Below are 23,518 nucleotides of genomic sequence, written 5' to 3'. Positions count from 1 at the left end.
GAAAATTACACAAATGTGGAGTAGTGAATACCATCACGTCTCTGACTGCACTTCCCACAAAGGGGTGTGTCTCATGAACGATTAAGCGATGACTGTCTCAAAATCCCAGAAGGTGTGTTGCAACATTGGCTTCATGTACAATTTCTGAGAAAATAAAAAACAACTCGCCTTTCTGAGGGGAATATTTTATTTAGAAAAGTGAAGTATGACAATGCTGTAGTGTTACCAGAGTTAGTCTAAAGGTAATACTGGCCTTTTAATGAAGTCCACTCCCATGTCTGTCAACAGGGAACTGCTACAAGATTATCACCGACACACTCTTTAATCTATACAAACATTTGCGTCACTTATTCTTAACTTAATCTTGTTATGGCAAGGCTTCAGTCCCACTGTGCAAGCAAGACTGACAGACCAAAAGTAACACGAATACCTGTGAATTTTATGCATGACGTATATTGTTTCACCTAGCTGTGTTAGACCAAAAAAGTATCACATAACACACAAAAAATAAAATACATGTCAGCTGGGATTAGCTTCAGTTAATGTGTAAGAAGAGGAATGGAAGTAACAAACAGCAAAGTTATTTTACATTCTTTTAAATTCAATTAGTCATTATTAAAACCAGGTCAAACACGCTAACATTTCACACAACACTATTATACAGCACTGGTGCTACAGTTTAAGACTATATGATTCAACAAAACAAAACTAACATCTATCCAAAAGCAAACAGTGCCTTCTGTGTGTGGGTGCACACGTGTGTATATACTGTGTGTTTACAGGATTTTGTGAAGTGAATCAGTGTGATCGATGCATCCACAGTCCTTAAAGGGGGCCCTATGCTCATGTTCAGGTTCATAGTGGTACACTGTGACAGGTCTCCATGCTTTAATGTTCAAAAAGCTCTTTATTTTTCTCATACTGCCTGTGCTGCAGCACCTCTTTCCACCCTCTGTCTGAAACCAGAGTCCAGTCTGCTCTGACTGGTTAACTGGCTCACTTTGTTAGGACTGGTCAACCGCTTAGAGATGTCCCGCCCCTTAGCCTATCACGTATAATGTGTTGGAGCGCTATCCAATAGAAGCCAGAGTTTTACATAGTGATGTCATGCACAAAGACCTATACAACGCACTACAGGAAAGGGAAAACCCCAAAAAGCGTAATAGGGCCTCTTTAAGTAAACATGTGGGGAATATAGTTGAATGGTTTTGGCAATGAGATAATATTGATGCCAACCAGAACAGGGAGAAAAAGATTTATGCGAACTGAAACAAAAACTTGAGAGCTGAAGAGTTACAGCTTGTAGAATAAAGCACTTGGTAAAGACGTAAAGTTGGTACACAATTAAAATAATGTAACTTAAAATTCAACACTCTTCTGTTGTGATGTGTTAATAAGTTCAGCTCCTACTCCTGGATTTAAAACACAGTCTTGTTGCCTAAAAATGTTATTGGCCTGTTGTCCTCTGTGTAGTGTCATTAAACACAAAACCAAATCTGCAAGGGACTCAGTTAAGAGATACAGTATGTGACATAATTAAAGCCCATGTGAGAAAGTAACTAAGAGAATGGATAAAATGTAAGTAAGATAATCTTCATAGATGATCTGAGAGTGAGGTGGAAAACGGCATCAGAAATCCATCCCAGCTGCCGATTAATCAGTGCTTATGGCTCTGGAGCTGGGGCTGTCAGTATGTGGCAGTGAGATTCAAGTGATGAGATGACGGGGTTTTCACAGCGGGGGATTTCTGTGTCGAGACCCGCCGCTGGATGTGAGGGTGTTTGTGGTCGGTAACCATCGTGTTGGTTATCCATTGTACTGATATTGTGGCAGAACTATGAGGATATAGACCTGCAGCACACACACACACATACAGACACAAATGACTAGGAGTCGTATGTTGCGGCTCATTAATCAACTTCCAAAGTAGCCTACAGATGAAAGCCAACACCAGAGGTTTTGTTTGCTTGTGGGTTCTCCTGACTGATCATAGACGATATTTCATTTAATAAGGGCATCTGACTAAACACGTAGACTTTCAACTGACATAGCAGCATTCCTGGACTGTGTCTACCTGGGAATCTACTCACAGATGTAGTAAACTCTAATGACCTAGAAATGGCGTACAATAAAAAATAAAAGAACAAACAGGCAGTAGGACAGATCCATACTTGATATTAAAGAACCCACATGTTTTACTATCATCAGAGCCTTATAATAATCTTGATTTATAATATTAAGCTACAACAAGGTATGTTTCACAACACTGGATTCTGATTAGCCGAATGAACAGCTAATTTAAAACCTACTTGGTGAAAGCTGTGCAGCTCAGGAGCTACAAAGTGACCTGTCTGATTTTTTATTCTGATGAACTATCCATGGTCAGTAAAGGTATGGGAACATCTGTGACGCCTTCGCTGGGGTTTGTCTGACACTGCCAGTAAGAAAAAGGCATATTTAAAAAGGAATGCAGAAAAGGAGGAATGTTTTGTGTACAGATCCATGTTAAGAGGATGGCCAACAGTTACACACTTCAGCCTCTACATCATCCGGCTGAAGGAAGCAGGAATTGTGGGGCTTAATGTGCTGATCTACAAATCAGAGGGTCTGTGTTTCGATCCAATCACCTGTAGTCAACATGCTGAAGACGTGTCCTTGGGCAAGAACCTAACCCCAATTTGCCCCTGTAGACATGACTGCAAAATGTAAGTGTGTGCAAGTCGCTTTGGATAAAAGCATCTGCTAAATAACAATATTTAATATGTAATGTAACATGATGTATTGTAACATGATGTATTATGTATAGCCTTCGTGACACTTTGCATTCAGGTCAAAGGACTTTAGATCTGAGAGTGAGCTGGAAAACTGCATCAGAAATCCATCCCAGCTGCAGATTAATCAGTGCTTGTGGCTCTGGAGCTGTGGCTGTCTGCGTGGCAGTAAGAGAGTCTTTAGTGAGATGCAAGTGATGAGACGACGGGGTTTTCACAGCGGGGAATCTCTGTGTCGAGACCCGCTGCTGGCTGTGAGGGTGTTTGTCGCCGGTAACCATCGTGTTGGTTATCCATTGTACTGATACTGTGGCAGAGCTGTGAGGATATAGACCTGCAGCACACACACACACACACACACAAGGACACACACACACACACACACACACACACACACACACACACACACACACACACAGACAGACACAAATGAGAATAGTTATGGGACTTTATCCAAATAATATGGAATTCTTATTTCCTTTAAGAATAGATCACAGTGCACGTGACGGATAAAGTGGCAGGAGATACAGTAAGAGTCTTCCCTATCATATAAATACTGTTACTTATTCCAAGTTATACCCAAATGAAAAAGCCATTTAAATCAGCTTTCTGTGGAAATGATGCTCACCAAGCACGTGATCACAAATGAAGTGATTATGAAACTTCTTAATTTATTTTATGCATCATATATAAAATGTAAATGTCTGTCTTTACTGGGTAAACGTAGCCTGAGAAAAACAGAGAATTAGTTTTACTGGAATTGACAAAAGGTAATGAGCGCTGGTTGCAGCTTTATTGCGTGGACTCATTATTTTGCAGCCTTCTGAAGAAGGATCCTCATGAAAAAGCAGTCCATCCCTGAAATAAATAAATGTAAGCGGCAGCAAAACAAAATCATGGCCGTAAAAATGCCAATACGCTGTCCGGCACAATGCATGTCTCTCCAGCCGACCATCCAGAGGGTAATTAATGAAAAGCGTGATGCACTTAGTGTGTGGCCACTGTGACACTGCAGAGGATTCAATACTCATAGATCAGTGAAAGGTGCTGATCGCCTGTGGTCCGACTGCGCTGGACACAAAGGAGCGCTCGTGTCCCCCAGGCACTTCATCTTAGTTCATATCCCGACTCCTGTGGTGCCAGACTGGGTTATGGCCCTCTGGGGAGCGTAGCGAGATTACTGTGATCGCTCTCCCACACTGAATCCCCACATAGACCTACATACACCTCCACATGCTGTACAGTATAGAAACACACTCACTGGCTCTTACCATTGAGAAGGATCCGAGTCAATGGTCATTCGTCTTCAGTGAGAAGAACAAGAAAACCGGCTACAAGAAGAACACAGCAGGGTTACTCCACATGTAGAACAGTATAAGAACAAAACGCTGTCGAAGTTATTAAAAGTGTTACCTTATGGTCTCCCATACAGACATTAGGACCCACTGTGTCGTAAACGAGGCTCTTATCACCGTCATCTCCCTGAAAGGAGGAATGAACTTTGAGTGACAGAGGGAGAAACTGTGACTTCAACACTGAAGGTTACGTCTGTGACTTGGGGCAGAATCTGTAGGATTTGTATGTTGCGGTTCATTAAACAACTTCCAAAGTTGCCTGCAGATGAAAGCCAACACCAGAGGTTTTGTTCACTTGTGGTTTCTCCTGACTATATTTGCGTCCTTTCGGCTCTGGGTCAGACATTTTTGATAGCTTCATCTTGGATGCATGCTTCCAGTTGAGCAACCGGTATACACTTCTATAGATATTGACCCCCTTAAACATTAAAGCAAAGAACATGCAGACAGGGAGCACAATATCTGCAAGGACATATAGCACCACACACTTAGAGTGGTTCATTAATGAGTTTTTATGACATTATGTGGTAAGTTTTTTATATCTCAAGCGTTGTTATATGTTGCATTACACAATATTATGATGACAAGGCCAATACTATATGTTTAAACCAGAGCCATTACACAGGATATGTGAGACTCCTGACAAAATGTTAAGCAACTCGTATAGCTAATTTTCGCCTCATTAGCTAGCTAGTTGCAGTTGATAGTCTGTGGGTGACACTCGTCATTTCAGCCGACAATCGATGTTCACTGGCTACCAATAAGAGACTTGTTTTTGTCTAAAATACAGGAGTCATCGTCGAATCTGTCAAGATTGGCAGACATTGCAACAGTAACTAAGAGGCGCAGGGCTTTCAAAGATATGAACATGTCAACGCTTCCTTTAGACAGTTAATTTACTCGCTCATAATACAACCTCTGGGTATCTTTTACAGTAAATGACATTTTTCCTGTGATAAACTCACTAGCCATGTGAGAATATCGGCCGCTGTATACATGAGAAAAAAAAAACCAAGAAGTTACAGTCCTGTATCAAACTGTGTTTATATAAGCCTATACCAGAGAATATATCCTGTATATGGTGTGGGGTTGTCAAGACAGCTGAAATCCAGAAGGTTAGTTATTTCAGCTTTATATACAACGATAGTGGCGTGTACTGACCCTGTGGATGAACTCTTGGGCAGTGTGTGACATGAGGATGCGATCACACCAGGCCGGGCAGCGAGTGTTCATGTACCGGGTCGGTTTAGTGTACTCTTCACTGTAGGGGTAGCTGAGAGAGACACACATACAGAGAGCGTATTTAGGGGGAAAACATCATATATGTCGGACACAGTATGTCTGCAGCATTGAGCTGGGTTACCTGGGAGGAAACTCGATGTCCTCTTCCCGAATAACATCATGAAAGGCTGCGACTTCTTTGTCATACTTCAAGAGCTGAGGGACAGAGGCCATTACTGATTAGCTCTATAGGAAATCTACTCACATTAAAAACAAGTTGTCGTGAGTGAGTAAGACTTAAGTGCGGGCGGAAAACCCAGTTTACTGTCAAAGTTATCGCACTTCTGTTTACCTCACAGCTATTGTATTTACTGAAATGTCATTCTTAGAATTGTATTTCCGCTGATAGGGTCTAATCTAAATCTATGACGACATGTCGGATTGTTGCTAAGCAGCCTGTAGTAGAGTAAGTCAGAGTCATAGCATTGTTTCTCTGAGGCTGTGGGGCGGCTGACCGGATCAGTCTGGGTCAAAGTTGACGGTTTTTCTCACCGCTCTGCCGTTGTCCTCTCTGAAAACCGCCTGGTGCAGGTAGGCAAACAGCTTATCCTCAATGTGGAGCAGCACCTGTGGGTGGAATAAATGTAGGTTTAGGAAAGGAAGCACAGAAAATAATATGTCTGCTTTCCTGATGAAACTGCATTATTCACCTGGTGGTCGTTGTCTTTCTCTTCGCAGATGATCTTCTCCACTTCGTTGCTGCTGTCCTTCTTCACTGTCTGCACATCTGCTGAGGTGGACAGATGCTGCTCACAGAAACACAAAACACAAGGAAGGGTTTAGGTCAAAATGCCAGGCTGATGATGCACTTCCTCATTACATGAGCTTCAGAAGAAATGATGTCACATACCTGCACCAGACTGAGTGCATCCAGACGGAAGTTAAAATCTCCAAACAGGAAGAAAGGCAGAGGAGTGTACCGGCTGTCTGATATCCTGGAAGGATGTGAGAAATCACACGGATGTTTTTTTGTTTTTTTTTTAAAACAACTGTATGTGTTTGTATTTAGAAATTCTCATCACATGATTGTCATTTCCAGTGCCTTCCAAGATCAGAGTTTATGTCAATTCCTGAAATATCCTGTTTACATGATGAAATTAGCCAAGACTGTGGGACAAAACACTCCCTTCATAGATATGGTTCAGTCAGGAAAGGTCTTTTTGTCATTAGTTAGGAAAATATATTAAACTAACAGATATCAAACAGTGCCGAAAGATGCAGAAACCCCTCTCGGCTTATTTGAAGCATCCACTTAAATGTTAGAATCCACCAAGTTATAGAAACCACAAGATTGATATATAGAAAATACATAAATGAAGTTGTGACGGCAATCTATTGAAACAACAGATAATAAAAATGACAATTAAATGGAATGTGGTTACGAAACAGCAGATAAATTGCCTTGTAGGTGTTTTTGGGATGTTTTATAGAGGAAAAGTGTTTTGTCAGGTGGGAAAAGCCACTCCATAATTTGGTACTTCTAAATCTGATGGAAACTATGTGTGTTTGCTGTCATGTTGTACATTTTTGCCATTCTTGGTTATTGTAGTTGTGTGCGCCTGGGTATCCAACCTGTTGATGACATATCTGAGAGCGTTTTTGCGGTTGGCCGAGTAAATGGAGGGACTGGAGTTGCAGGCAATGAGGTTGGAGGCATCGTGGAACAGGTGGACATTAACCAGGTCCAGACCTCTGTAAAACACACAGACACAATATGGTGATATGTGTCAGGCAGAGAGAGGAAACAGGAAACAACTTGATAACACCTGACATCTAAAAGGTGTATGTAGTGTGTGTGTGTGTGTGTGTGTGTGTGTGTGTGTGTGTGTGTGTGTGTGTGTGTGTGTGTGTGTGTGTGTGTGTGTGTGTGTGTGTGTGTGTGTGTGTGTGTGTGTGTGTGTGCGTGTGCGTGTGTGTGTGCACAGGTGTCACTTATGGGAAGCTTCCTTATCAGTTGCTGCACTCGTGTCGACAAACAAGCACATTTGTCTTTACTGCGAAACGTCCGCTCCTTTTTTCTCTGGCTGTCACCGCATAACAATTAATGTGCATCCAACAAAAGATCTTTGTTGACTTACAGTCTGATGTTGTTGCACAAAGATTGTGGCCTCCCTCCCTTTTTTTTTTACCCCCAGGTGAAAACACAGCAGAGCAAACAGAGACTACAGCTCCCAGAGAACACAGGCAGCTGTAGGAGCAGCAGCACTGTGCCATTTATCATGTTAATTTCACAGCTATATTTAGCTTTTATTTACATAATTCCAATGGTTTTCAAAACATACTCTATACAAATGTATTCTGTGCTCTGTAATTAAAGTTTGCAGTCCTGTAAAATGCAGCCTGTGTGGGTTAGCAGCAGGGCACCATGCTGCACTGGCTCTGTTTAGATGTATAAAAAGCTGATCATTTTGCCAAACTAAATACATAATAAAACAATGTTTAGTTAATAAATCCACAGGGGACAACACAGCCAGATATTGTGATAGCGGTAATGGGAGACAGTATGAGTTTTAGGCACTGCTGCAGCTCTGAGTTCCTTAAAATTAAATTTGAGTCTAAATTAGAATTGTGTCTTGTACAACTTTTAAGAAGCTAAACAGCTGTGCTATAACTGATTCAAACTAAAAATGCAAAACAATTTATTGTAGAAACAGAGTTTGAATATCTCAAAGGAAGGTGTGAATTCAGTTTCATTTTTTATGAACAACAAAAGTCAGGTATAGGATTGGCAGTTCTAATAACACACAGCCTTGCTTTAAGCTGGAAATAGAGAGGGAAACAGATAGCCCTTTGTTTAAAGTCAGTCATGATCTATTCACAAGATCATCACACTAGTTTTCAAAGCTATTTGAGCAACGCACACCAGCAAGGCTGTCGTGATAAACCTGTTTAGCAGGGACGTTTTCCCAACTGGATTTCACAAATGCCAAAAAGCAGCCAAAACGGAAAGGGAAATGAATCCAGGGCTGACTTAGTTTTGTTTATTTAATCAAGGTGAGATTGGTGCATTAGTACGTACTGGTTGTGTATGATCCAGCGGGTCCTCATGAAGCCCTTCCTGGACCACTTGAACTGCAACAGAGACAAATGAATGTGAGTCACTAAACAGCAGCGAGCCGTGTCTTTGAAGGGCCAAACTGATAATCATTGATTCTTTCACATAATTTGTCTCATCTCCCTGTCAGAGCGGGCAGCCCCAGTAGACTCATTTGTCCCGACATCTCCCTTTGGCCCTCACGTACGCCTCCCCACACCTTGCACACACACACACACACACACAAACACACATACAAATGTAGGCATGCACATTAATGCATACATACTCACATCAGGCCAGAAATTCTTTGGGAATTTTTCTTTCTCCACCGTGCTGACCCCATCCAGAGAGCCCACGTGCTTGCTCTGTCCCGACACTGTTTTGAAATCCTTAACTGCGAGAGGGGTGACATGTAAAAGAGTGAGAAAACATGCAAACGGCAATCAATAAACTGGTGTTAACCTCATCAGAGCGGCATACGTGATGAGGGGATCTATAAGCGGGCCATTAGACTGTGTTTGGTGGACAACAATCGGATTGGGCCACACAGCGAGTGGCAGCTGCAGGATGTTTATGGTTCTTCCATAAGCTTTTCTGAGGAGCTTTTTCACGCCTAACGTGACTGGACTATGCAGCAGGAAAATAACAGCTCCACTTTAAATGCAGTTTCTTTGCAAATATCTGACCAGGAGGAGTTTGAGATCAAAGTGTCGTTAAACACTCGAGAAACCTCCTGAAACTCCTGGTAATAAAAAGATGACCATAATCATTTGAATCATATGCAATATTGCTCTTAGTTTATTGGAAGTAAGAGCCAATTATGAGCCATTACCAACACATTAGAGGATGCAAGAGGAGAGCTTTATGGTGGGGGCTTACTTTCTTTTTTTTGGAGGGATAAGTAATAGGAATATATCACCAGCTGACGGATAACAATCAATGCAAACATCATGCATAAGGAGTAAAGTTTTACCATTAAAATCATACTGTTGGATGTTTTTCAGTGTCTTGTGGATGAAGTACATGCTCCCCAAAGCCTGTGGAGAGAAAAACATAAGGAACATATTTGTGTCTGTATGATATGTAAACTGGTTTCAGGTTCATCACAAACTTCACAAAAATAAACAAGTTGTCTGCTGTGTTAAGAATATAAGAAATGCACACTGAAGGGACATGTTCAATGTCATGAAAAACAGCTTTAGTTTGAAAAATGGACTGCAAAGAACAAAAGACAATCCCAGAAAAACCTACATTTTGAAATCTTAAGTTCTGCAAACATGCCTGGAAATGTGCAAATTGAAATCAAACTTTATAGAAATAGTTTTTAAAGTTTTTAAGATGGGACATTTGAGCTCCGTCAGGTTCACAAACAGTGGTTTCACAACAGAGATCGACGATAAAACCTCATCATCCAAATCCTCATCTGAGCTCAGCCTCTGATGATGAATTGAATTGTTCATTTCCCCATCATGTGAGCCTCGTATTGAACCATCCACTGCGACACAGTATATTGTTACTCTCCCAAAGACGCATGAAACTTTAAAGAATAGGGACGTTGAGAGTGAACTGCACAACACATCCACAAACTGCCCCCCCCTCCCTCTCTCATACACACACACTTTAACACCCAATCATCCTTGACGTGAGGCTGACAATTTTTAATGTACTTACTGCCTGCTCCACTGATCTGATTAATCATGCCCTGTGAGATCAATAAAGACAGAAAATTAAAACAATTTAAAAGGTATTAAGCAGTAGGCCTGCTGTCTGCCAGCGCTGACTGGGGGCTGAAGAAAAATCAGCCGGCGCTCAGAGGGCTCGGGGCGTGACGGACCGATGTGCTAACCCCCCTTCTCTCAAAAACACCCAGCCAGAGCATGAGAGATCTGTCCCTGAAGAGATCATTTATCTTCAGTGCCAAAGTCCTCCTCATTTAATAAAATGGAAGTGTCTCCGTGATCGGCTCCAGTGAGCGGCAATTAGTGACCAACTTGTCAAAACTAGGGCTGTTATTCAAACAGATCTGATAAGGTTGTTAACTAAAACTGACTGGTATGAGATTATAAATGGAAACAATCCAATTCTTCATGAGGCTTCAGGAGAATACATTTGAGAAAACTTGGCAAAAGTGGAAGCAATATATTTCCCTTCCTTAGCTTGAACATGCTTCTGTAAACTCCCTGCTGTATTTTCCTTTTCTTGAAATAGAAAACACTCCTTGTCTTGTTGTGTGTAAATTATAAAGGAAAAAGATGTAAGACGTTTCCATCAAATTGAAGATGACTGATCACATTTTTTAGTGTAAATTCTTTACTATAAATACTATACTATAAAATCTAATATATTTATTAAACTATGAACTGTAAAATAAACACTTTGAGACTCAAAATAAAAAGCTGAGTGAACAATATTCCTGAAAACCACATTTAAAAAGAATGTTTTTGTTATTTTATTTTACAACTACATCGTTATTACTATACTCGTAGGCTTTCCCATGACTACTGTGTATTCGGATAATTAGCTCAGGAATACTGATCTAAATGTGGCTTAGTTTGTGTAATATAAGAGACAATGTTATGTTCAAACAGTCCTGCAAAGTACACAGACACACACACAAACACACACACTCTCCTCCACATACTCTGCCAAACACCTATCTTCATCAATCAGGTTTGTGCACAGTTTAATAAAAAAATATTGACTTACAAGTGATTTTTTATCAAAACACCATTTGTACTGGGAATGCATGCAGACCTGCCCCCTCTGCTGCTGCAGCCCCTCTGAAAGGAGAACCCCCCAAACTCTCTCTCGGCCGTATAACTGATGATCCGCAGCCGGGGGGAAACAAATTGAAAATCAATGCAGGTGGCACCGCCGAAATGAGAATGAGGCATTAGGAGGGGTGGGGGTGCTGCAACCCTCCCAGGGCAAACAGTGGAGGGTGCGAACACTCAAGCGCAGGGGAAACTTAGTCCCAGCTGTCTCCCACTCCCCCCCCCCCCCACACACACTTTATTTATCGTGCACAAATGGGCTGGGATCAATAGTTTTAATCTAGAGTTAAATGTATTGACTTTGGCTTGTCTCCCCCACACCTGGCCATTGACTTTCTCCTTTTGACTTCACACACCTTCAGTCTACAGATGCAGCCGCTGACCCCTACTGTCAGACGTCCAGTGTGGGGGTATCACATGGGAGGAGTAAGGGTTAATAGTTTAGGAAATACTCAGCCCCTTTTTCAACCAGGGCAGAATTTCCGAGAAAGTGAGGTTGACAAACCTGCTAGGAGAAACTCTGACAACAGTTTGATTCCAGAGAAAAGACTGAGAACTTGCCTGTGCTGTTTGAGGTCACTGAAAGAAGAAGTTAGAAGCAGGAAATTGCTTTCACAATGTCCCACAATGCACTGCAGCAGACCACTACTTCATGTAAAGAGACAGGACTCTGGGTTCATTGAGAGATGACCACACGAGATGCAGGTAGGGGCAGTCACTTAACAAAACTGTCTTTAAGTACATCTCTAATGTCTGTGCTCACAGTGTGTAACCACTTCACATTGTTTCATGCCATGTCTTTGAGATGAATTTCACTCCCAGAGCTCTAGTTTTTATCATGCCCGAGATGTGCAGTGAGCCTTGGTGGACAAAAAGCCAAGACCAGTAAACACAAACACGGGACACGAGGATTAATGGCCATAGAGTACATTCATAACAACCAGGGACCAGCAACGTAGGTCCTCACAAAAGAAACACAACAGGCCTACTCAGTTCTCGGGGATATAAGCTTCTCGTTAATACATGCTATTATCAACACAGTTCAACTGTTAAAATTGTTGAAGCCCTCTTACCACTATCCTGTGAGTGTGACCTAGGGACCAAACATTAGAACAAGTTGTCTATAAGTCACCTCTGAGATGGTTTTTACTTCTGTGACACAGTGACATCACTCTGTAAAACTTCTACTGGCTAGCGCTGCAACACACTGCAAGTGATAGGCTAAGGGGCGGGACATCTCTAAGCAGTTGACCAATCACAACAGAGCCGGCCAGCTAACCAATCAGAGCAGACTGGGCTCTGGTTAGAGACAGAGGGTGAAAAGAGGTGCTGCAGCACAGGCAGTAGGAGAAAAATAAAGAGCTTTTTGAACATTAAAGCATGGAGACATGTCAGAGTAGAGGAGAACAATACAAACATGAACCTGAAAATTAGTATAATATGGCCCCTTTAATTGCTTTCTCTAGGCAAGAGACAAAAAACACTTTTCTGGACTTTTCATTGAATAATTTCTGCTGTATAAATACAGATATAAAAACTGTTCCCAGGTATCTGTTTAAAGATGACAACATGGAAAGTTTTAAAATCAGTTTAAAGATGATTTAAAAGCGGATGCCTGTAGATCCTCACTGAGACAGAAAGGGTTTGGAATTATCTTCATCGGTAATCTCGTCTCACTGAAGTTGGATAGGTTCACTTGTGATGTAATGCCATTTCAAAGAAACACCTTGTTGTTGTTTGATCAGAACATCCCAGCATAGCTTTCTCAATAAAAACGTGTATTATTTTTAATTGTGATGAGATTCAAGATGTTTGATGAGAAGAATGAATATAAATGAATTCTCTTTTCTGATAATAAATCGTTTCTTCTTCTCACAAACAATCTCCATCGAATAAAGTATGGCCATGTACACATTTCATTTGTGGCTGCAAAATATGAAAAAAGGTAGTGTGCAGCTCTGAGATGGTTTTTAGGAGGGGTTGGTATTTAAGCTAGAGGTCAACGTAACCTCTGAAACAAAAACATAGTGGCTGTAGATTTTCACTGCGAGGAAAACAGTTTGATATGATCTCTATCTGTAATCTCTGCTCAAGTTTGATAAGTCCTGAACTCACCACCCTTCCAAATGTGGGTCATAGTTTCACTGATCTGTTTTTGTGATGAGATGCAAAAACAAGCAGGAACGTATTTACACTCACACACATCGAAAAAGTATGACGAATCTGACCTGACAGTTCTGATGACATAACACTCGTTTCTCTTATCCTCATCAAAAATGAAAATGGTAGATACACGTGTTGTTGTTGGATCAAAACATCCCAGCATAGCTTTCTCAATAAAACGTGTTGACAAAATATCAAAGTCCACTTTTTCAATGTTTGATTTGAATCGCGAGGAAATGTAATTTCTATGCTCATTGTTTTGTTTTGTTTTTAGCCAAAACTTTATTTATCAATCCGTACATGACAACAAGCAGTCTGAGTAGGTATAAAGGAGGGGTTAAAAGGCGTCTTCGATGCTAGAGTCACCTCACCAAACAGTCTTCTGGACTCTTTAATTGAAGGGGTTGGTGTTTCATAATCTGGGTCCTCAAGGCTTCCTCTAGAGATCAAAGGTCACCTCTGAAACACTTTTCGGGACTTTTCATTGATCAGTACAACATCCAAGTACGATACGTTCACAACTCACTGGATATTCAAAGTCATATGTAAAAACAAAACAGCAGTTAAGATGTGGGGCATTGTTCCCCGGATCTGTGATGTGATGTGATGCAAAACAAGCGGGAACGTGTTTACCACACACACACACACACACACACACACACACACACACACACACACACACACACACACACACACACACACACACACACACACACACACACACACACACACACACACACACACACACACACACACACACACACACACACACACACACACACACACACACACACACACGGTATTAGGAGGGGATTGTATTTAATAATCTTGGTCTAAAAGGCGCCTTCTAGGCCAGAGGTCAACACCTCTGAAACAAAAACAATAGTGCTGGTAGATTTTCACTGCGACGAAAATAGTTTGCCAGGTAATCTCTGCTCAAGTTTGATAGGTCCTCATCTCACCGCCATCCAAGATGTGGGGCATAGTTTCACTGATGTGTTTTGTGATGTGATGCAACAACAAGCATGAACCTGTTTACATTCACACAGAAAACAAAATGTAGGAGGAGTCTGACCTGATACTTCGGATAATGAAACATTTCACCCGTTTCTCTTATCTACATCAACAATGAAATAAGCATGATCAAAACATCCTGTTAAAAGCCTGCTCACAAAAAAAAGCACATCCACTATTGAACTGCTGTTGAAGATGTAAGATTGAGACAAAAAACATGTTACTCTAAATCTGTGTCTAATACAGGGGTGGGCAATTAATTTATACAAGGGGCCACATGAGAAACCTGAACTGTGTTGGAGGGCCGAACCAAGATAACTTGAACTTAATTCTGCTCAATATTCATTTTCTCCCATTTTAAAAGGCAGTAAATGATATATTTTGATTAGCTGCTTCTGGTTATCAGAAGAATAACGATATTCTGTAAATATTTATATAAATATATGAAATTGTGGTTTAGGTCAAATAGGAAAATACTCCTATAGAAGTAATAAACAGTAAAACAAAAACAATCATTACATCAGTGTTTCATTTTATATTTAGCTAATCTTCACAAACACTGAAAAGGTGTTTTGCAGTATGTTAAAGATATGCAATTGATTAACTTTATACAAAAAGCAATACATGCTTTTAATTTTTTTCTGTTCATTGAGAGAAATTCAGTCTGGCTTGGGCTTGAACAAGTGCATTGAAATCTGGCTGAACGTCTGAGGTGGATATGCGAAGGGCAGCTGAGAGGTGATCATCAGTGATAGAGGATCTGTATCTGGATTTGTTGAATTTCATCACTGAGAATGTCTGTTCACATGTGTAGGTAGTAGAGGACTAGAATCTTCTGAGCATGCCTCCTCAGGTGTGGAAAGTTCTCCTCTTTGAGAGAAGAGTAAAAATCCAGCAGTGAGACTGACTTAAAGTGCTCTGCCAGAAGTGTGTCAGACTGCAGGTCAATGAGATGAGACTATTAGACTCTAATAGTATACAGAATATAATTAAGCCATGTTCAAAATGAATCCATCTTGATCAACCTTATAGTTCATAAATGTTCTGATGCTCCTCTCCGGTTCTTATAACTCTGGGGTTTTAAGCTAACGTGTTGGCCAGAAATCAGCTCCTGTTTATCAGAGTGCACACACCACCTGCACACACACCTAACCACAATCCTGGAGGAGGGCTCCATCATGTGGCGGCTCATGTGAACTTCTCTGAGGAGATTGTAGTTTTTTCTTACCGTGAAACTGTCTTCTGCTTGGAACTGGTTGTCCACATAGATGCAGACCCTGTCATAGTCTTTCATTTCCTCGCTGGATTCAATGATCCTGGAACAGACCAAGAACAACACAGATATCGAAAGGCAGTAGAAACTATATTTAATTAGGTTTGTTGGACAGAATGGTCTAAATGGGCAATCTAACCACGTTGTGTTAGTCTTTGGGAAACCTTTTTTCTGTTTTTTAAAAGACTAAAAGATGAACTGACAAATGCAGAAATTAATTATTCAATCAATATTGAAAATAATTGCTCCTGGCAGCCCCTAGAATTCACAACGGCTTTCTTTCTTTGTGGTGGAAGAACCCGATTTTGCCAAATATTGGCCTTTGAACCCCAATACATTTGTCTGACAGCATAAATTACTTGTTGCTGTTTCATACCCTTACAAACTCTTGATTTGATGATGATGAAGTCATTTTTTATGAACATTTATGCTCAGAAACAGTGTTGTTGTGCATGTAAGTGGCCTTTGCAGATCATTTACATGCACAAAAACCTATACAACACACTATAGCAGGGGTTTCATTTTTCCCTGAGGGCCACATAAAGGAAAAGATACGAAGGTCTGGGCCCCTCACTAGAGCTGAGGTATATTGCCTCATAAGTAAAGTTATAGGTTAGCTAAATCAATCAAATGTAGGTCAATTATTCTTGATACTTGAATAGGCTTTAAGAAACATCTCAGCTCTCCATAGAAGTTCATTTATTTAGTCGACAGATTATTCCTTAAAAAAGCTTCAGCTTGCTTATAATAAGGGGGAAATATGAAGGGTATATTTCAAGTGTGTTATGTAAATAAGTTATTGGTCTTTTTTCATCAACAATGATTTGTTTGTAACATTTGTCAACTTTAATTTATTTGAAAATTGATCTTTTTAACACATGAATAATACTGTGTAATATATCATTTGTACATATTTAAGAAGTACAATATAAGAAAAGCACAAGTTTCAGGTGTGGGCCATATTCCATTATACATTTAGCATTTGATGAGGGCCAATTAAAAGTAGGCCACTGGCTGCATTTGGCCCTTGGACCGTAGTTTGGACACCCATGCACTAGAGGCATAATAGGGCCTCTTTAAAAGGTTACGACTTCAGGACTTTTTGTTTCTGATAGAGTTGTATAAGAGTAAAAGATGTGAATACTTTTACTAATTTACATTAGTCCTACCAAAAGAAGTTTTCGGCGTGGCCCATGTTGGCCATGTAGTCCTTCCCTCCCACCTCCTGGAAGTGCAGGGCGATGAACTGCGGCTTGTGGCTGTGGATCGTCTGAAACACAGCAGCAGAGACAGGTGTCAGTCTGCAGGTTTTACATTACAGAGGGATGGAGAGTGAAGGGGTCAACACTGCGCATCACAGGGTGAAGGGAACTGTCTTCTAGGGGTCATGTGGACATTTCTGTTATCTAATTTAAAGTCTGGATGTGCCATCAGTGCTAATACACTAAATCTGTTCAGTAGTTAACTGTTGTGTGTGTTATTGTACATGTACTGATGCCAGATTCCACTTAAATATCTTTATTTTGACCGCCCACAAAATGTAAGAGTGAAATATGAGACAGTACCAGTGATGAGTGGAAATACTAAATGTTTAAATGCATGAGCCAGGAGTCCAAAACTTACCTTATACAATTCTTGTAACCATTCATTTTGAATTTCACCCAACTATAAAAAAACAAAGGGGAAAAACATTAAAAGTTTGAAATCCTTTTTTATGAAAATGTTGAAAATCAAAGATAAAACCTGCTTGTTTTTTGGAAACACCACTACATCGGGTTTATCAGTTTGAGCAACTCCATTAACAATACTATTTAATATATTAACATGTTAAAATGGATAAGAGAAGCTTTAACTAGGAAGGCTCACTTCAAGTACATACACTGGGGCTTCTTAGTATTATTACACACATATGGAATATACAAAAACCTAATTGTTTTATTTGAATTTTATTTGGCTTCTGGCTTTCGAATGACATTGTGGCAGATAACAGACAAACAGTGGAATTCAGTAAGTGACATAAAAGGAAACAGACACATAAATAGAGACAGTGTGGAAATATCATCCTGTGTTTCCAATGGTTGTGTTTTCCAGGAAGTAGACTGGTGTAGCTGCACCTGTAATAATCTGACAACAGTCCGACCTGAATCTGGTGGTGAGTTTTATATTTCACAACAAAACTGAGAATATTATCAAGCATGAATGAGGAAAGCATGCAGACAAATACACAATGAGCTCTGTCAAACATGGAAGGTGTTAACAGAGTGGACTCTTGCCTGTTTAGTATTATTATTATTATTATTATGTGGCGGTGGTGGCAAAGTCCATAGGGGCTTGGCCTGGGAACTGGAAGGTCACCAGTTCAAGTCCCCGAAAGACCAAGTGCCACCGTGGTGTCCCTGAGCAAGACACTGGTTACCTACACTGCTCCCCGGGCGCCGTACATAATGGCAGCCCACTGCTCCTAACACTAGGATGGGTCAAATGCAGAGACCGCATTTCGTTGTCCTAGTACTTGTACTCTGTGCAATGACAATAAAGTTGAATCTTATTTATCTTATCTTATCTTATTAAAGCTGTAACGTATTGCCTTGCTGTGAAATTATTAAATAAAAGATTTGTGAAAGTGTGCCCATATATTTATATTCAAGCTTCTAGAGTCTCACCCCAGATAATCCTCTCTCTTACTCTGTTTTTATCGATCAAAACATGTCAATTAAATCAAAAAAATGAACAGTAAAAGTAAAAGCAACAGCTCCTAGACTGTGGCATATGCATATTCCCTTTCCAACTCACACACTTTGGGAGCAGAGTAATGTGTGACCTTCTGCCACGCCAGGGCCATTCATACTGGCGTAGAAATGGCTTTGCATAGCACAGAGAACATATTTGCATGGCAGAGTTGCCGTGAGGACTGCAGCTCACATCCTTCAGGTTTCTATCAGAGCATGTGCTACTGAACAAAACCATAACCCTGATCCAGTCATATATAACATGTATGTTTTAGAGATGATGTTTATACACCATTTACACTGAAGATAGGGCCTCGCAATTTATGTTATGATATGAGAATATATATTGTCTTATGAGTTGGAGATCATAAGTGTTTTTTCTTCTTCTTCATTATTACTGTTATTACTGTGGTATTTTTGGCAGCACCGGGTAGATTTCTGATATTCTCCTGGATCCATCTTTTTTGTATTTGTTCAAATAATTTTTGTCATTTTGATTGTCTATGTTTTAATTGTATTATATTTTTAAACGTATACACATGATATCTTTAAAGCGTCTGTGTGTCCTGAGAGAGGGATCCCTCCTCTGTTGCTCTCCCCAAAGTTCCTTCCATTAATTCCCGTTAATTATGGGCTTTCTTTGGGAATTGTTTCCCTTGTACGCTAAATTCGCTCCAAGGACAGAGGGTGCTGGTAACATTGTAAAGCCACCTGTGACAATTATTTGTGATATTGGGCTGTAAAAATAACGTTTGACTGATTTGATTTTGGTTTTTCCAGGCTGCATAAAAGTAATTTGATGTACTTTTCAGAATTTACCAGACTGTATAAGCTGTGCTATTATTTACCGTCACCCACTTAGTCAATAAATCCACATGACTGATGATTCTTTATCAAAAATGTCATTGTGTAAATATTCTGTGAAACCTTAAATGGTCACCCATAGAATGTCAGCAAAATATCAAGAGTGTGGGGTATGGTACAAATATTCTCCATATTGCCCAGCCCTTACTGGTAGAAGTGAATAATTTAAAGAACTGAACCTTTACAATCCAGCTACAAAATAGTGTCTTACTCTCTGTAAATCTAGCAGCACTGATGCAGGACTGGGCCCTTTGAATGAGAGAGGTGTTAAGTGAAACCACAGCAACTCAAAAAGACAAACGGCTTCAGTGAATCCAGCCTGGTGATTTAGTAAATGCTTTGTTAATGAAACATGGCCGAAATGTGTCTTTGGCAATAATGAAAGTTCCAACAACTGATCTCCCCCTACATTATATAACTTATCCGACATCATTGGTCTGTATACAGCGAGATTTTGTTTAAGAATAACGTCTTTTCACTGCAGTAGAGTCTATACAAAGTCATTAATCAAGCTCACAAGAAACAATGGGTTAAATCTCCAGGATACTGCTTTGGTGGGCCATAGAAATGTTGCTGGTAGCACAAAGTAGCTCCAAGTCACCAAAGATTTTTTTCAAATGTTATGCTCCAGCCAGATCACTAATGCCCTCCACCAATTTGCTTTTTAATGGTCCTTATCTGGAGTGGTTTCTGTGTTTATGCCACTAAACCAAGAAATTCACTTTCTATGGAAATGAGAATTACATGCACTTTCTGTACTTTGACAGGAAATAGTATTTAATATGGCTTTCATTTGGAGTACTGGTTAAGCTAGATGTTTTAATCGTTTATTTTTACATATATTTTATCCATGCATCGTTTTTTTTATTTCTTTGATTGATTTCATTTAGTTTTTCTTGATTTTTTTTAATTTTTTTTATTTCTGTGTTGTTTTTTTAACTTCTATATCACACCCTTTGACCTGCGTGTTTATATGAAAGGTGCTACATAAATAAATAGTTGAGTCGTCTGTCCCACTGGCTTAACAGCTCTGGCGGGACATACGGCTCCAGTAAAGCAGGAGGATTTATCCTGTGATGTGCTTAAGGTCTTGCTCTTATCCCGAAGCCTTGGTGAACGTTTAGCAGTGTTTATGGAAATACGGGAGCCTAAACCAGTAGAAAAAACTCAAGTCCCCTGGGGAAGATATTCATCTGTTTACATATCTCCCACAATAGGATCTAGCGTGTTTTCATTAGAGACAGATTTGGCATCCGGAAACGTGGTCCTGAGCCAAATTTCCATGAGTGTAAGAGCCCTCCTCCCTGCAGAGTCTAAACGTTTTGTCTGGGCTGACAAAGAGCCAAACTGAGAAACCACCGTACAAAAGTGAAGCTACACTCGGAAACGTGACCTAGAAAGGCAAAGATACAAACCTTCAGGACTAGCCTATAGACTATAGTTTAGATAAGTATGTATGTAAGATAACAGTAATGTAGAAATATAGTGATAACGCTGGAGCTGATGATGTTAAGCCATACAGTGTGATAAGGAAACTATAAACTGACTGTTGAGTAACACAGACTCTTCCTGAACGAACGTCATAAGCAGTGATTTTCCAATGAACTGCACATACAGTTATACAGCTTTAAAGGGCCATGGTGCATATGCCTACATAAGACTACATTTAAACATAGAAAGGGTTTTAATAAAAAAAGCCCACTATTTAAGAGTATCTGGAAGACCACTGCTTTGGGGCACAAACCCAAACACTGAATGGCATTGAATTTCAGGGATGTTCGTGGGAATATTGCAAACAAAGACCAATTTATGATACCTCCAATTAGGTAAACACAAAATGTGGTCCACATTTAAGGTCCAAAATGAGAGGTTGGATTCTGCTCGGGTTAAACTTTACTCAACCCAAAATGTTCTGGCCAAGATATGCAGCAGCCACACCAACATAGAATAGATGAAAATAACTTGTGCCTCAGAATTAAGAATTAAATAAATAAAACATAAATGAATGAGAAATTAGACAAAGGTGCATGGTTGTTTTTCATATTATGGAAGACGACCCCTCTTGGTTTTGAATTATCTGTATAATTCTCGAAAAGGAGGCAATGATTGCAAAACACCTTACATGGGTTAGGTTTCTTTCCCAAGGTCATAGGTCATATATCTGGTGAACATTTCCATCAGTTTTTCTCATACCCTGCAGAGGTCACATATTTAATTGCAACATCAATATTGAGCAGGTCACATGAGGGCTGAGAACATGAAGCATGAAACTCTCACATCCCACGTTTAATAATCACTGACAACTCTGCGGCTTTATTTGAGCAACCACAGGGTATATTGAGCACATGTTAGCGGCAGCCAGAGAAGATAAACACGGCAGAGTACTTCAAATCGTAGTATAATAAAGGCTGCGTAAAGGATTAAGTAACAGGTCAGTAAACGCGTCATGAGGACCTGTTACATCCTTATATCGTAGTAGGTGAGCCTTTCAAATAAAACTGTACTCCTGTTTGCTCATTATTCCTCTATCAGCATCAAGTTTAATCCTCTGGCAGCACTTTAGCTTGGTTTAATTGTAATTATACTTACATTGTCAAAGAGTGAGCCGACATTTGCGGTGACAAGCAGCACATCAGCGTATGTTTCCATGTTACCGAGGCACCTCCACAAACAGCGAGGAAACTCCGTATGACGCAGGCCTTACAACACAACTCTGCAGGAGCTTACAAAGGCTTAATGTTTGAGTCCAGAAACCGACACTACCACCGCTCAAAATTCATCTCACTGAAGATACTGAGTCGCTTCTGGTCCAACTTGTTTTGTTTTGGCGGTCTGTCGTTTCAAGTCGTCATGTGCCGGAGAGACGCTCATATCCATCGTCGTTGGTGAGTTTATTAGCCTGCCTGCGTTTATGTCCGCCTCCTTTCGCTTAATTGGACTAGTGGCTTCTTAGCTGATTTAAAGCGGCATGGAGGCGCATCTGCTGCCGCCTTCACAAACCCTCAGACAACCGGACAGAGCAGACACAGGCAGTACAGCTTATTCCTCCGGTGCTCCGCCCCTTTCTATTACATACAGTCCATTATAATCTTCCTTTACGTTTTATTACCCCTTAGCACTGCTTCAAAGTCTAACTACCTCGGAAGATAATCCCATAATAATTGATTACCATGAAACTCGTGTGGTGGTCCATTACAAGCGATTATCACAACATACACTCCTATTGATTTATAGTCTACTACAAGTTAAACGAGTGTGTAAAATACCAGAATGGCATGCTTTATTTACGTAAACTACAATAGTAGAGTGTAGAAATAGCTTATCTTTTTAAAAGTTAAAGTACTGCATTCAAGATCTTGGGTAAAAGTAAATGTACTTAAAGTACCTCATGAAAAAGCCGGCTATCTGCACAAAGGATATCTCAGGATAATGACTTGTGTCACTATTTGCCATGAACTATCGCAAATAATCGATTTATCTTGACTAATTTTATTATCAAAACATAAATATCTGTCCAATTTGATTCTACTACAATCACGACTTGGTAGATGTTGTAAAATATCACATTGTAGCCTACAATCAGTGGTGGTTTGGTAATCAGGTGTTGTACTTAAGTAAAATACTGAATACCAAAGTGTAGAAAGTGAATGTCCTGCATTCAAGATTGTATTTGTAAAGTTATGGTCTCAGAATGTGAAGTATCTCATGTAAAAGTAGCCTTCACTTGCTGCTCAAGACAAAATGGTGTCCTATTACCTTTTTTAGCCATAGAAACTTGTGTTGGCCTATATTGCAAATAATTGACTTAGCGTAACCTATTTAATATCGCAGCATACACCCCTATTGAATTATTATTATATTCTACTACAGTAATAACTTATAATAATATACTTTCAAGTATTGATGAATTAAAAGTGCATCCCTTTAATACCACACCTGGTAAAAGAGGGGTTACTTTTTACTATACATGCTGTAGGGCAGCTGGTGAATTCACCAAGGGTTCAGTTCTTAAGCCTTAATAATACTTGATCCATTATCATTGATATATTTTTGAATTATCAATCTGAATGGTGACTAAAGATGCCAAGTAAATGAAGTCAATTGGAGCCTTTACTTCTGACAAGTAGTGGAGTACAAGTAAAGCAGCAGAACACTGAAATACTCAAAAGTGTACTTGAGCTTACTTTCCACCACTGCTTATGATGTATAACTTAAAGCAGACACGAAAACGAAATTACTCAACCCACCACAGGCTCT

At 40.0% G+C, this 23,518-nt stretch overlaps 1 protein-coding gene across 1 annotated transcript; it reads right to left on the bottom strand.

The window, feature by feature from the left end:
* Positions 1-169: 169 nt before the first annotated feature.
* Positions 170-22,273, bottom strand: inpp5l (inositol polyphosphate-5-phosphatase L). Its single transcript, XM_063897777.1, has 16 exons — positions 21,851-22,273; positions 17,292-17,333; positions 16,838-16,938; positions 15,624-15,711; positions 9,418-9,481; positions 8,735-8,838; positions 8,427-8,479; positions 6,980-7,099; positions 6,258-6,342; positions 6,058-6,153; positions 5,900-5,974; positions 5,490-5,563; positions 5,288-5,399; positions 4,185-4,253; positions 4,043-4,102; positions 170-3,105 (listed from the first exon to the last, which is right to left on the bottom strand). The coding sequence occupies exons 1-15, from the start codon at positions 21,908-21,910 to the stop codon at positions 4,061-4,063; spliced, it is 1,185 nt and encodes a 394-aa protein (XP_063753847.1). The 5' UTR covers positions 21,911-22,273; the 3' UTR covers positions 170-3,105; positions 4,043-4,060.
* Between the last annotated feature and the right edge of the window lie 1,245 nt (positions 22,274-23,518).

The sequence above is a fragment of the Eleginops maclovinus genome, chromosome 12, assembly GCF_036324505.1.
Source record: "Eleginops maclovinus isolate JMC-PN-2008 ecotype Puerto Natales chromosome 12, JC_Emac_rtc_rv5, whole genome shotgun sequence".
Lineage (NCBI taxonomy): Eukaryota > Metazoa > Chordata > Actinopteri > Perciformes > Eleginopidae > Eleginops > Eleginops maclovinus.
Note: the sequence above shows the minus strand (reverse complement) of the source record. Positions and strands in the feature narration are given on the sequence as shown.